This window comes from Sceloporus occidentalis, unplaced genomic scaffold (assembly GCF_023333645.1).
Source record: "Sceloporus occidentalis isolate IW3139 unplaced genomic scaffold, rSceOcc1.0.p SCAF_166, whole genome shotgun sequence".
Classification (NCBI taxonomy): Eukaryota; Metazoa; Chordata; class Lepidosauria; order Squamata; family Phrynosomatidae; genus Sceloporus; species Sceloporus occidentalis.
The window spans coordinates 517,195-533,086 of NW_028317146.1; the positions used below are offsets into that span (position 1 = coordinate 517,195).

The window sequence follows — 15,892 nt, forward strand, 5'->3', positions numbered from 1 at the left end:
ATTTTGTCACTGATTAGTAATTATTGGCGACAGATTTCCTTATGGGGTGCTTAAATTAAGAGAATTGATAAATGGGAATTCTCTGATTTGTTCAAGTATTCACACAATTTGTGGTGCAGTATTGAACTACAATATTACCATAAACTTTCCAGAGCTTCCAATGTACATAAGCGACTCCAGAAATTTCAATAAAGACAGTTCAGTTTTTGATCCTTACCCAAAGTTACATGGGCTTTTTGATTGCACGTCAACGACTTGACACATTGCTGCAGAGCAAGGCACAAGAAAAACTTGCACACGCTAGAGTGGATGACACAAAGCTGTCTCTGTAAAGACAAGTGACTGAGAGTGGATTCCATTTTCCTTAAAAAACAACTTAACTTACTGTTAAAATAAGTATAATATGAGTACAAGTGGGAAAACTGCACCCTTACAGCATTCATTTTTTTAATCATATATTTATGACTATGTCCTGAAACAAAACTTTATCCACTAAACCTTCAGCTTCCATCCATGCTGATCGTATAGTCTCATGAGCAACCTCTAGGATTTTAAAATGAGGAATCCAATAGTGCCGTTTGAAACACCTGAATTACTAAGTGTTTGTTGAACACAACTGGTTAACATATGTCCATGGGACATGTAGGGTTGTAGAATAGCAACTCTGGTTGCTATAGGACTCTGGTGAGATTCCTCTATTACAACAGCAAAGTTGGTCCTTCAGGCTTTGCACCACTAGTCATTGAGGGAGTAATGAAGTAATGAAGGATGATAACATATTTTGGAAACAGCTATCATAGAATGTAAAATAAACTTTGGTTCCTGACAAGAGTTGGAAAAGTGCTGTTAATCATTAATTCTGCTGAAGCTGGTAAAACACACAAAGTTTCCATCTGACATTGCAACTTTTGTGAGATCTACTGACAATATGAAGAAAAAGTCACTATGACCATTTTGAGGCTTTCTAAACTTCTTTACAATTGGAGATTTTTCTTAACTTGCAGTGCAAGAAATATAGATTTTATTAATGACAGGAGGTGAATATTATGCATTAAATTCCTTTACTACTTCAGCAGCAAAATAGTTAAATACAAAGTTTGGTGGAACAAACAAAAACAATCAAACTTGAAAGACTGAACACTGAGTAGCCAATCAGCATGCAGTAGAGGATATGTAGGTGTAGATCCCCAACCAATCTCCCTCTTTCGCGCTGCCGACTGGACGATCATCATAAACTTCCAAAACAAAGAACGATGAGAATAAACTAATCTGAAATAAGAGAATGACATAAAGGGAGGATTAATGAGGTGGGATAATATTCACCTCTTGTCAGTAATAAAATCTATATTTTCTTGCACTGCAAGTTAGGAAAATCTCCAATTTTATTACAGACAGGAGGCTTCATATTATGCATGTTTAAAGCTAGATATAAAAATTACACCACCACAGACGATATGTGAGTATCAGGTTTAAAATAAAAGGTCTTGAAGGTGGAGTCATTGGACCAGTCTGCGGCTTTGAGTATCTCAGCCAAAGAACCACCAGCCAGGAAGGCTTTAGTTGACATAGCACTTCTGGAGGAATGAGCTCCAAACACAGAGATATCTATGCCCGCCAGAGACATAGTGGCTCTGAGCCATCTAGTGAGAGTAGCCGAGGAGACAGGAAGAAAAGGTTTACAAAAGGAAATTAGAAGCCGAGGAAGAGAGACATTAGAAGAGATGTAGTCTTGAGCTCATAGGCTTTGAGACAGGCAACAACACAGAGAGAAGGATGATGTGGAAATGAAGTGTAGAAAGACTGTAAACCAGTTTTAGTACGTCTCTGGATTTTAAAACTAACACCATTAGGTACATATTGTCTAAGAGATATATCTAAAGCCCTGACATCTGAAACCCTTTTGAAAGAAATGAGACATAATAGAGTGGTTAGTTTAAACGACAATAATTTCAAAGGCAGAGAGTCATAATTGTTCCAGGAATTCAATAAGTTTGAAACGTATACCCCTCATGAGCTTGCAGACTAAAGGATACTTACCTGAAGTAAATCCATCAATGAGAGCGTGATTGGAGGAAATAGCCGATCTGTATACATTGATGGTACGATAAGCTTTACCAGAGTCAAACTGGGATGAAAGGAAATTTAGAATGTTGGTTACATTGGAATGTACGGGATCCACCTCCCGTTCCATGCACCAAAGTAACCAAAGCTTCCAGGCAGATCCGTAATTAGTTCTAATATCTGCTAGGAGTTTGGACTTGGTCCCCCCCAGACGGTTCACATACTGAACCGCAGATATATTGTCCATCTTGAGGAGAATGCAACAATGAGTTTTGTCCTTCGCGAAACTCCTTATTGCGAAAAACCCTGCCAGTAATTCCAAACAGTTGAAGATTGAGTTCTGTTATGGACCACTTCCCTCCGGTGGAGACTGAGCCGCAACGAGCTCCCCAACCCAAACGACTGGCATCGGATTCTATGACTATGTCTGGGAATGAGCTGAAGATTGCTCTTCCATTCCATCTGCGAAGGTGGAGAAGCCACCAACATAGTTATTCTTCCGTGTCTGGGGTTAGGGAAATCTTGTCTGAATATCCCAGACCATTGCGGAGATGTTGAGCCTTCAAACGTTGAAGTGCTCGATAATGGAGGGGAGCAGGGAAAATGGCTTGGATAGAGGCTGACAAAAGGCCTACTACTCGAGCTAGGGATCTGATAGAGATCAGGCGTTTGTTCAGAATAGAGGAAATCTCTTTCCTTATGGTTTTGAGTTTCCTTGGAGGAAGACTCAGTGTAGCGGACTGTGAATTGACTAGGAATCCCAGAAATTCTATTTCCTGGGTTGGAGATAGAATGGATTTCTCCCTGTTGATGATAAAACCGAAGTTTGAGAGAAGGGAAACTGTCCAAGATTTGTGAAGAGATGGTCTCTAGGTTTTGAGACATTATAAGGATGTCGTCTAGATATATAATGAGTCTGACACCCCTGCTGCGTAGTAGTGATACTATGGGTTTGAGTAATTTGGTAAAGCACCATGGTGCAGAAGACAACCCAAATGGCAAGCATGTAAACTGGCATTTCGTATTCTCCCAGAGGAATTAGAGAAATGGTTGATAGGACGGATGAATGGGACGGATGAATGGGAACAGTAAGACAGGCGTCCTTTAAATCTATCTTTATGAGCCAATCTTTGTGAATGAGAAGGTCTCGAAGGAGGTGAATCCCTTCCATTTTGAAATGGTTGTATTTCACAAAGGCATTGAGAGTGCGTAAATTGATAACCGGTCTGTGGCCGGAATCCCTTTTCTTTACCAAGAACAAATTGCTCAGGAAACCAGGGGAGTCTAGAGGGACCTGAATAATAGCACCTTTGTGGGACAGGCCTGAGATTTCTTCTTGGATCAGCAAACTGTCTTGTTGGGTAAAATGAATTGGATGAGGAAGCTGATCCTGAAAGGGGGGAAACATGAATTCTATTTGGTAACCCCTTACTGTATCTAGAACCCAAGAGTCGTTTGTGATACGACTCCATATAGGGAAAAAATGTAATAATCTCCCCCCCAGCCTGTTGGGGGAAGAAAGGGGAGCAGTAATACTCGATGGCCCCGTGATTTCCAGGGTCTTCCCCGATGTGGGAAGAAAGGGAGCGGGTTGGAGTTTCCTTGATAACTCTTATAAGACGAGGTGTAGCTTGGGTTATATGAAGACGTCTGGTATGGAGGGTTTGGACGGCTGGGGAAATGACCTCTGCTTTTCCCAGCCCTGCCAAAATTTTTTGGGTGGAAAACCTTCTTGAGACTGGCATTTGCCTTGTCCAGATTGGAGAAAGCATTTACATATTTGTTAATGTCCTTGAGAAAGGCTTCTCCAAATAAACAACCTTCCGCAGCTGAGCCTGGTTCCTTAGTGGATATATGGGCTAGCTGCGGGTCAATTTTAATAAGGATGCTTTGTCTGCGCTCTGCGGACATAGCACAATTGGTGTTGCCCCCTTTCGGGGGTTCTTCACAGTTTTTGCGAGGTAGTGGATTACTGTCTCGTCTAATTCTGGGGTCTCAATTACCTTATGAGGTAAGACTGGTCTTGGGCATTCCGCCCGCATCTTGTTGCGAGCTCCCTGTTCGAGAGCTTGTCGCATCCAGAGCTCCATATATTTAGAGACTTGTTCGGTTGGTACCCACTCGGCCGAGCGGGGATGTTTTATTTGGTCTGGATGGAAAAAGGGGAACCCCTTAGCATCCAGAATAGAGTCTTCAGTTTTTCCAGGTTGATCATTATGATCTTGGGAGTCTGAATACAAATCGGATGAGGAGTCAGTTATTAGCGAAACGATTTCGGAGTCCGAATCGCTGCTAGAGGAGGTATGGAAGGAATCAGGCTTCCTCCTATAATAGGCCTTCTGAGCTTGTTTGCATTCCTCACGAGCAGAGGGTTTAGATTTGGTCTGGGTGTCAAACACGTCTTTCAGAGCGCAAAGATAAGTCTGTTTCTTTTCCATGTAAACGGCTTTTAACGCGTTTGGGGGAGTCTGAAGATAGAGTAAAGCAGTGTTTCCTTTTCTGGGTGGCCTTCCCAGACCTCCTCATGCCTATGGCTAAAGTAGATTCCGACTCCTCAGGTGACCAAAATTGGTCTGAGGGGGTTCTAAGGTGACTATCCCTAGAGTGTTTTTTAGGTTTGGAATGGGATACTGCAGAGGCTATAGATTTCACCAATGACTCCTGCATTGAAGTCATGGCCAAAACCACCGCGGTGGAGACAGACTTTGAGACTGTGTTGTCCAAGATGTCCTTAATATGGGCCTCAGAAATAGAACCAGATGTAGGAATAGAGGCAGGAGTGGGCATATCACCTGCCTTTTTCAGTTCCTTTGAAGACATAGTAAAACAGCAACAAAAGGAGACACTCTGAAGCTGTTGAAACAATGTGCAGCTTTCCTGAGGTAAGCTGAGGTGAAAAGGGGCGGGAATCTAGCTGAGAACCAGCTAGAGCCAAAATCCCGTGAGACGTATGATGTCACGCGCGATTTCAGCACAGAAGTGAAATAGAAATGAAACTGACAAAGAAACGAAAACGGTCGCTGGACCCAAAAATGCAGCGAAAAATTGGCACAAATGGGGTATGATAGAGGTAGGGGTGAGGGGAATAGTACAAGCACCCAAAATAAACAATTTGCTAAAAACAGCAACACTGTATAATTGAATGCGCGCACACACGTGAACGTGTGCACATGCACCCACTGGCAGGATGAAATTAAACAGCCAGAGGGTAGTGACAAATATTAGAAAATAAATGAAAGCAATTTAAACCACATAACTGAGGTAAAAAACACAATTCAGAGGGCAAAAAACAGCAAGAAAGAGGGAGATTGGTTGGGGATCTACACCTACATATCCTCTACTGCATGCTGATTGGCTACTCAGTGTTCTATTGTGTCTTTCAAGTTTGGTTGTTTTTGTTTGTTCCACCAAACTTTGTATTTAACTATTTTGCTGCTGAAGTAGTAAAGAAGGAATTTAATGCATAATATGAAGCCTCCTGTCTGTAATAAAATTGTTAGTTTTCCAGAACAGAATCCTACGGACCGAAGATACAATATAAATCAATCCCTGTGGATCTCTCTGCATCTAAAAACTGAATCTGCTGAATACTGCAAATCTGAATTTTAAATCAAATTGCTGTGCCATGTATATATTAAAAAAAAAATAGGATTCACAAAACCTGACCTTTTAATAGTCATGCGAAATCTTTGCTGTAAGCAGCAAGTGCATGCTGAATGAGTGACCTTTCTAGAATTATTGTTTATGATCTCTCTGTGTATGTATGTGAGCAGTTGTGCTAGGGTAGGAGAAGAACATATTCCAATTTATTTCAAAGGTTATATATGAAAGCAGAATATACAACTAAATTATCATGCTCTCTCTGTTTCGTAAGAGAAATTCCTCAAAAAATGTGTTCTTTCATTTGGCTTATACAACCAAGATTTTGCTAAAAAAACAACAATGTAATACACTTCTGTTATGGTTAAAACAAAATACTTGTAAGCAGGGCCAGACTAGGCTAACGAGGCGGCCTTGGCCCTGTGCAATCGGTAGCCACCTAATGACATAAGTGCAGCCGACAGCTGGAAATGACGCCTCCATGTTACCTCTTTATGCTCATGCATAACCAGCAACATAACCGGGCATATTCAGCCAGCGGCAACACAGGCGAGCAATGTCAGGCAGTGGCCTACCAGGCATTTGGCCAGAGTGCTAGATGGCCAGTCCAGGCTTGCTAGTAAGTCTCCTTTTCTATATGAGATTCAGGACGCATTGCATGCAGAAATGTATCCTCCATAAATAAAACATACCCTAATTTCTATTAAGACAATAAGAAAATCACTAGATGCATACTAATATATCTTGTGAGCAATGCTCAGAATTATTACTTGTTAAATATACTGTACCTCTTGAGTGATTGTGCATTGCACACACTAAACATTATGGGTGTTTTAAAGTAAGTCAATATTTTAATGAGATATGTGGATTAAAAAAGGATATTGCCACGTCAGTGCTAGAGGAGATAGCCCAAACTTGTTAGTGTTATTGATGCACTACTTGCTCTGTCCTTTTTACCTGTTGTACAGCCCTGTGGAATATAATGGTGCTACATAAATCAATAAATAATAATAATTAAAAAACCTTGTAGCAGCTCCCTAGATTACCTATTACCAAATTTGCTCACCATTAGCTTATTAAACGTAGGGATCCCTACTGTAGAGTTCTTAAGTGTTTTTTGCTCAGTTTTGCCCACGTAAAAATAGAGAATTAATTGTTAATATATATATAACATATGTATAGTGTTAGAAGTGCATTAGAAGCTCTGTTGGGATTTCTTTCATTGATGTGAGATTACCTTTACAACCTGTACAGCGTCCACATCTACGTATGTACCGTATCAAGTAGCAGGTATACACCAATGACATTAGCATAAAAACAAGTTAAGAATTATAAAGGGACATCCCTTACGAAAAAATTACTGCAGTTTTTCTGAAGTAATACTGCAGTTTTTTGGTTATGAAAAAACTGCAATGCTGCACTTTTTCTGCAGTATTAATGCACATTTACTGCAGTTTTACTGCATTTGTACTTCACTGTACTGCAGTTTTACTGCAGTTATTTTTGTACGGAAGTACAAATGCAATAAAGCTGCAGTACATTGAGGTACAACTGTAGGTTTGCAATATAAAAAAGAAAGTGCAGCAAATGTGCAATAATACTGCAGTAAAAGTGCAGTACAGTGAAGTACAAATGCAGTAAAACTGCAGTAAATGTGCAGTAATACTGCAGTAAAAGTGCAGTATTGCAGTTTTTTCATGTCCAAAAAACTGCAGTAAGGGATACCTTGTGTACTTATCAGACAAACCTCTTTCTAGAATTCCCACATCAAGATGTATTCACTAAAGGGGGAGTTTGCAGGTGAGCAAGTCACTAGCGAGTCTGCCCGGCAAGAAGGTCTGACATGCCCCTGTATAATGCGTAGTTTCAAGATCCTTGACTAATTTATATAAATTATATATGGCCAGCCAATCTCTTCCTGCAGCAGAAACTCATTGGGGTTGGCTCTTCATAAAGTACAGTTAAGTGAAGGAGCTGAAACACAACTCTTGTGTCAGCTCACCCTTAAGTGATTACCCCAGACTCCATAATTCTTTCTCGGTGCACATTTATTCCGCCATTTTGTGGAGCCTGATGCATACTTTTTGGTGTGCTTTACAATTAATGTTGAACCTAATCGTCCACTGTGGGTGAGTAATTTACCAATTAGCCATTTAAGCCCAGGGACAATTAAAATGTTTTTTAAAGGATACCACCACTGTTACTGCAATGCATAAGGAAAGTGAGATTGTTGTCTTGTAATTTGAAGGCATGATGCCTAAAAATGATGTCATATTCTGGTTCCCTCAACGTGGAGCAAATATACTGCGTAAGATAGCAGAAACCGTGCTTTGCTGTGCTGTGCCCTCTGCTCTAAAAGCGAACCACTTCTTCACATATGCACATTTATTAAGCTGATTGTTGTTTCAGGTTTTGGATACACAACTATTTAAATCCCTTTACAATTGCAGCATGTGTCTGATATCAGATAGAACAGAAACTTGATGCTGCATATGTTCAGAACCAAATTCTGAAATTAAATCTTTGAAAATCAGACCACATCATGTATTGGATAACTTATTTGGAGAGCGCAATTCTAAACTCTAAAGATCATTGAAAAAATCTTTATCTGTTTCAACCTAATATTTGCTCAGAGAAAAAGGGAAGTTTATGTACTATCTGTAAGAAGAAATATACATATGTCAAGCTGCAACCAATTGTAATCTAGATTTTTGAAGAATTTTTAACCATGACTTGCCAATAGATATAGATTTTTGGCTTAACATGCAACTATTTTCTTCTTTATTACTGTATTAAGTGCTTTTTCAGCATATCATTTTTTTTAAGTATTTTTGTTTTTTACAATGTTGTGAATAGTTTTATCCAAAGTTGAATTAGATATTAAAGTTATGTCTTTTACAGAAGAAAACACCTCTTGACAAAAAAGCCCTAGTAGATAAAATAGATAATAGAATTAGAATTTGTGTATGCTTATGGTTTCTTTTAGGAAAAAATCATACTAACATCTAGGTGTACCTGAGAGAGCCCAATTTTCAACAATAGGATAAACCAAGAAGAAGAAAAAATATACAAAGCCACTACAGTATACAGCTTTGTACGGTCCATTATAGTGTTAATGGAGCTGGTTTGGGAGATACGAGATCTCCCTTATAACCGTCCCATTGAACAGCATCACAATGGATGCCCTTATCACCCAATATGGTGACCTGCCCCCCGGGTTTTGCAGGGCCTTTCCGCTCTAGGCCAACTGAAGACATTGCTTCAGCAAAGCCTAAGTTTGATAAAACATATATAATAAACAAAAATAAAGCAATAAAATAAATAATTTCTAACGGCCTCATTAATAAACCGGGAACATTGTCACAAAAGACTTGTCCTCAATTGTCTTCAGGTTCCTTGCCAAACAACAGTCTTATCCAAAAGATGCAAAAAAGGGGCTGCTCCAGGAAAATAAGCTGCTCTTTTTCACTTGTTTATTTTAACATTAATTAAGTTCCCCGCTTTGCCGCTAAACTAAGACTGTTATATAAAAAAATCCCTTACATGTCTGTGCGTAGTTCCTATCTGTCTGCCGCAGAACACAATTCTTTTGTGACTAATTTTCCATTGTTATATTTTTGGTGAGGAAAAAGTTAACCTCATCTCAATCACAATATCATAATCGTTTCCAAGGTTATAATTTAACATGTGACAGAAACATGCTACAAAGACAACAAAAAGGAATTGTGATTATAACAAAATGTTGCACATAACCTAAAAAAAAAAGAAAAATGATTTAAGGTGACAGGAGACATAAAGCATAAAAAATATTTGACAGTTAAATGAGAGGTTGAGGTGAGTAGAAAATTATTGTAGTTCTGAAAGTTTGTCACATTGCATTGGGTGATCTTTAACTGAAATTCAGCTCATTAGAAATGTCCAATTAGCAATGCTAAACTCATCTCCTTTCTTAAAATACCTAATATACATACATCCAAGTATCAAAGGTAAGTTGGCCATTGTTGGAAATGGTGCTAAGAATAATTAGGTCTTATACAACAGCAACATCTAGTGGACACTGTCATATAGATTCCCTCGAATAAGATTGCAGTGAATTCACAAGGAAGATTTTAACATTAAATTTTTACATTAAATCACATTCTATTTATACAGTACCACCAGAATCAGTGGCAAAACCACAATAATGGAGAGTGAATTAACATCAGCATTCACATATAAAAGATACAATAAATAATAACATTAAAGAGAAGAGGGCCCTGATCTTGCAAGATCAAAGAGGAGGTTGAGTGGGAACAAGACAGAAGGTGAGTGACTGTTTTGGTGAGGAAGGGTATTAACTGAAAGTGTTAATGGCAGAGATATCTGAAAGCTGGAGAAAAAAGATGATTTCTTTCGGAACTCAGGTTGTGGGTATTAGGAGGATATATTGCATCCTTCTCTGTACAAATTATTTTTTTGCGAGCATTTACAATAAGTAGGGGAACATTCCAGAGAATAGGCACAATATGGGTAAAACCCTAAATAGGTGAGTGGGGAGAAGTGATAACAGTTAAAAAGAGATGCACGTTGTCGGCAGAATGAAGAGGGTGGTTGGGGGAGTATGTGTCAATAGGAGCAGAGATATTGGAGGAACAGTGATGTTAAAAGCTCTGTAGGTACCGAGAAGGGCTTTAAATTGAAATCAGGATTGTATGGGGAGTCGGTTGAGGTACCAGCACAGTGGGGCAGCAGATGAAGAGTGATGAGATAAGAAAATTAATCAAGCAGGAGTGTTCAGGATGGATTGAATTGGTGAAAAGCACAAGAGTTAGTAGGGACTTGCAATAGTCCAGACAGGATATTAAATGGAAATTAATTAATATTTTAGTAGTGTCTTGTGTGAGGAAAATGTGTAAACAAAATCATCAGATATAAACCTGATCTGGTTACTTCAAAATCCTACAGCATTAGAAATACTGTAATTGCAGGATACAAATATTAAATGCAAATTCCATTAAAAAACTGTATATAATATTATTTAGTTTTATTAGAAAATTAGCTTGATCTCTAGAGCCACATGAATTATATTTCTATGATTACATTACTATATGCAAACAGGGAAAAGAAAAAATGTCGGTGCGCTAAGCTAGTCTCAGGCTCAAATAATACAAATGTATAATATAAGGCCTACCAAACAGTGTGAGCATGCTGCAAATACAGTGTGTTGGCTGTACAATGTATACAAAAAACAAAATACTGTCTGCGCTTCTCACCCTAATAAAGTTGGCAACAAATATATAAACATAATATAAATGAGAGGTTTTGGTTATATGAATTGGCCAAAGCATAATTAAGCTCACCCGCCACGTTTGGTAGGCCTTATATTATACATTTGTATTATTTGAGCCTGAGACTAGCTTAGCGCACCGACATTTTTTCTTTTCCCTGTTTGCACATATTTGAGGTTGTTGGCTCCTCATCAGTCTGGTTGCAGCTTGCTGTCCAGGGGTTAAATGGGAGGAGGTTTAATTGCACCTCCCCCAACACATTAATCTGGTTTTGGTAGCAGTATAAACTGCTTTGTGTGCCCACTATGTAGGAGGTGAGAGTAGGATCTCACCCTATTGAGAGTGTGCCTTGACGTGGCGGGTGAGCTTAATTATGCTTTGGCCAATTCATATAACCAAAACCTCTCATTTATATTATGTTTATATATTTGTTGCCAACTTTATTAGGGTGAGAAGCGCAGACAGTATTTTGTTTTTTGTATACATTGTACAGCCAACACACTGTATTTGCAGCATGCTCACACTGTTTGGTAGGCCTTATATTATACATTTGTATTATTTGAGCCTGAGACTAGCTTAGCGCACCGACATTTTTTCTTTTCCCTGTTTGCACATATTTGAGGTTGTTGGCTCCTCATCAGTCTGGTTGCAGCTTGCTGTCCAGGGGTTAAATGGGAGGAGGTTTAATTGCACCTCCCCCAACACATTAATCTGGTTTTGGTAGCAGTATAAACTGCTTTGTGTGCCCACTATGTAGGAGGTGAGAGTAGGATCTCACCCTATTGAGAGTGTGCCTTGACGTGGCGGGTGAGCTTAATTATGCTTTGGCCAATTCATATAACCAAAACCTCTCATTTATATTATGTTTATATATTTGTTGCCAACTTTATTAGGGTGAGAAGCGCAGACAGTATTTTGTTTTTTGTTTACATTACTATATAACTGTTATAACCAGGGGCGTTTCTACAGGGGCTACTGGGGCTGAATCCCAGAGTCTCAACTTACTTCATAGCCTGCATTGAGACTGTGGGGCTAAAAGCATACTTTGGTCCCAGAGTCTCTATTCGGGGCTATGGGCCGACTGGCAAGATCATAGATCTCCCTCTAACTGGCTCCAAACTAACGCTCGGCACAGTGGCATACCCATGGGGCGGGCGGTCTGCCCCGGGTGTCACATGGTCACGTAACGCAAGGTCAAATGCATATGAAAGTTATTAGTCGAGAGGCAAGGGACAGATGGAGAAAAGTGTTACACCTGCCAAGCTGTTCTTCCTTCTGCTGAGAAACAAGCAGCTAAACCTTTCAGCACCAGACAGACCCAGCCTTGTAGAGAGAAGTGGGATGCCAGGGGGATGCTACTGTGCTGTACCTAGCCATAGAGTAGCCTTTTCCGCACATGTACTGTCCTGGAAAGAACAGGTTACTATAGCAGCCCACCCCAAACATCAGACAGGACCAATGTGAAGGTGAGAGATAATAAGAGATGAGGAGGTGGGGAGAAAGGGGAGAGATAAGTATAAAGGATAATGAGAAGATGAGATATAATAAATAGGGAAGACAGGGAGAAAAAGGGAGAGATAAAGTAAAATCTGAGGAGAGATAAAGAGAAATTGAAGAGATGAGATAAATAAAAAGAAAATATATAGTGAGAAAGGAGAGTTCAATTAAAGGGGAGAGATAAAAGACAAAAGGGAGAGTTAGGGACAAAACACAGAGAGAAAGAGGAGGGTCAAGAAAGAGGAGGAGAGTGAAAAAGGAGGGGAGATACTGTAACCAGAAAGGAGGAGAGATAGGAAAGAGGAGGAGTCATAAAGAGAAAGGACAGAAAAGAGACAAAGAGAAAGGGAGAGGAAAAATTGATGAGCGAAAGAGAAAGGTGGGATGATAAAGTGAACAGGGTGGTAATGGAGGTAATACCAGAAACTAGCCATGGACAGGTAGGGCAGAGGACAGGGGTACGGAGCTGGGAGAAAGATATAGGTGAGAGACAGAAGAAAGGAGCCTGCAAGAGGAAGGGCAAGACAAAGAAACAGAGGGGAACCTATAGGTAGGAATTGCTACTGAGTTCACCTATAAAGAAAATAAGTTTAAAATAAGCCAGTGCAACATATTCTTGTTTGACGTCAAGTAAGGAAGAACGTCCCAGTCAAAGAAACAGGGGATCCCAACTCAGGGTCTGTGATTGCTGTCAGGAGAAACAGCTACTCAGAGGGGGCTTTGGAAAAGTGGAGTGTTCAATATTTAAAATATTTGAGTAAACAAAACTTCTGTATTTCCAGTAAGTAGTTACATGCCTGATGAAAGAACCTGAGAGGTCTTGAAAGCTTGCAATCTATATTTACTCAGTTAGCCAATGATGGTATTGTTCAAACTCCACTTGTCTCCTGTAATTCTACGGCTAACAGGGTACCAACTCTTATCTTTCAGTAAGTAGTTGTGAACAGTAGTTGTTTTTCTTAAACATTTTCCTGGTTTATGCTTAAGTGGTCGGCAGAGAAGGCAGGGTAACATTTAGAGAATGAATGAGAATGAGGGTGTGATAAAGTAAGTGTGTGAGAGAGTGTGAGTGAAAGGGCCAGAGAATTCTAGATGAAAAACTTTTGCTTCATTTTCGTCTGCTTCGTTGGGGGTCTGGCTTCATTTTCGTCTGCTTCGTTGGGGGTCTGGCCTCATTTTCATCGCTTCGTACGAATCACTGAATTTGCCATAATTTGGTAAATGTGCAGTAGGTACCAAGCTGAATGAACAAGTCTAAAGATGGTATCATTTTAACCCCATTCATGACAAAGCCGGTACAGGCTCACAATGCATTGTTTTTAATGGGTTTAAGGACAACCCATTGTTCTTAAGGGGTTAATTCCCTCCTTGGAAATATATTTCTCTTTAATATACCTTATATTCTAAACTGCAGGACCTCTTGCAGAAAAAAGCGCTATAGTCAAGTGTTTAACATCTACAAAAATGTAATTTAACTTATTTTACATAAAATCAATTTATATTCAAACATTACTGAAAGCCTTTGAGCTATAAGTACCAGCAAACTATAGATGATCATAGTAGCAGGCAAATTTTTGAATGTTGTTGGTTCTTTCTGTATTACTTACAGTCTCATTCACTCTCTCTTAAACTCTCACTCTCACAATTCACGTTCTCTCATACTCTAATGTCATGCTCTCTCTCAATTTCTCGGTACCTTCTCTGCCGAGTGCTTCAGTATCCCTTCTTTTGCATCTTGTTCTTCTGTCTTCTGTGAACAAAATTCCTAAAGTAAGTTTGGAAGCATTCAAAGTAGTACATTGGAAGATGCTGAATGGCAGCCATGTTCTACATGGCTGGAAACGCCTGATCGGGATAAACATTAAGACTCTGTGGAACTCCTGAGCGGATCAGAACTTTGCCACAACTCGCTGGAACTTTAACCAGTGTACCTCGGACCCCATGCAATGGATCACAGCACCTTTTGGACAGTTAACAGAGGTAGTTCAGAGCTTTCCAGTGACACCTGACTTGTGGAGCTCCACGGGGAACCCCCAGGAATAGTTCTTTTTACCATCCGGGGGAATTGATTCAATGGCCCTGGAATGCTTCGCTGGGTGCTTTTTCCATCTGCACCAAGTAAATCTTTAAAGAGGTGTCACTCAGAGCCCTAATGCCCAATTAGGGCCTTATTTGGACTAGAGACAGTGCGGACCCTGGTTGTGGGCAAGCTACCTTGGGGGGTTCCGGAGTGGCATGTTTTATGTTCTCCAGATTATGTATCCACAGGAGGTCCCAGAGTCAGGCTCCAGATGGATAATCCTATTGCCCCAAGGTATTGTTTGTGTATTCCCCTTGCTGGACCTGAAAGAGGACTTTGTGTGTTTTTCTGTTCCATTGTATGTTGTGTTTTCTGTGCATAAATACCTGCATGTGAAAGCCAGTTCTGACCTAAACATTGGTCCTGTCTGATGTTTGGGGTGGGCTGCTATAATAACTCACTGTCCTTTTCAGGACAGTACATGTGCTGGATATACTAAGCTACGGCTAGTTACAGCACCAACACAGCTTCTTCTCTCTACAACACTGGTTCTGTCTGGCGCTGAAGGGGTTAACCGCTGGTGTCTCTGCAGAAGGAAGCACAGTTTGGCAGATGTACCCAGCGGGTGTACAGGTTGTCCCATCTGGGATGTGGGAGTGGGATGTGCTGCACGCCATTTCCATGACCCAGAGTTTTCCCGTAGTGACCCGGAGATGTGGTGCTTCACTCAGAGTCTCCAGGTAAAAACCGGAGAGTTCTCAGGTATGCAGAGAGGCCTTAAATTGGTAGCTAGGCTTATATGAAATTGTAAGTAAAATCAAAGCTTACAAGAATATTGCTGTCCATGAGTCTTATTGCCCTAGATGACTATACTTTGATCTGAAAAGTGACTTACTGGCTGTTAGCTAAATGGGTCTTGTCACAATATATATATGTATATGTATATTTTTTTTATTAAATCTTCTGTTATACTGTTTGGTTCCCTTGGGTATGTGCCTATTCTTCTGGACACTGGGGAGCTTGAGTGTGGCATTTCTAAGACTATAGCTAAAAACCTTAAGCTGTGGGTGCATATGGATAAGAGTTCCTAAACTTTAAGATATCTTGCTTTACTTCACATGGGTTACACATCATGCATACTAAATAAAAATGTAACACATAACAACATAACACTTCTAGTATAGTGGAAAGTGGACTGTAGCTTTATTAAGGTTTTGATTACATTGTGGGGGGTTATCATTTTAAATCATTAAAAAACATGAAATATTTTACAGCAACCATAAATATGCCATTATATTTCATATCCCTCGGGATAAGACCTCACACAAGTGGTCCGCCTTACTAACCAGAGCACCCAACTTTAATTAAACTTCAAATCTGTCCACCTTTATAGGAGGCAACACTAACACCATCCCTTATTTTATACCTATAGAGTTGCAACAATAAA

At 39.9% G+C, this 15,892-nt stretch overlaps 1 protein-coding gene across 1 annotated transcript in view; it reads left to right on the forward strand.

Annotated features, from left to right (window-relative positions):
- The first annotated feature begins 4,735 nt into the window (after positions 1-4,735).
- Positions 4,736-15,892, forward strand: part of LOC149279415 (sorting nexin-7-like) — a 40,455-nt gene continuing 29,298 nt past the window's right edge. Inside the window, exon 1 of the mRNA XM_089501199.1 lies at positions 4,736-4,882. Coding sequence (XP_089357325.1) covers positions 4,736-4,882 — 147 coding nt within the window. The remainder of the gene's footprint in view (positions 4,883-15,892) is intronic.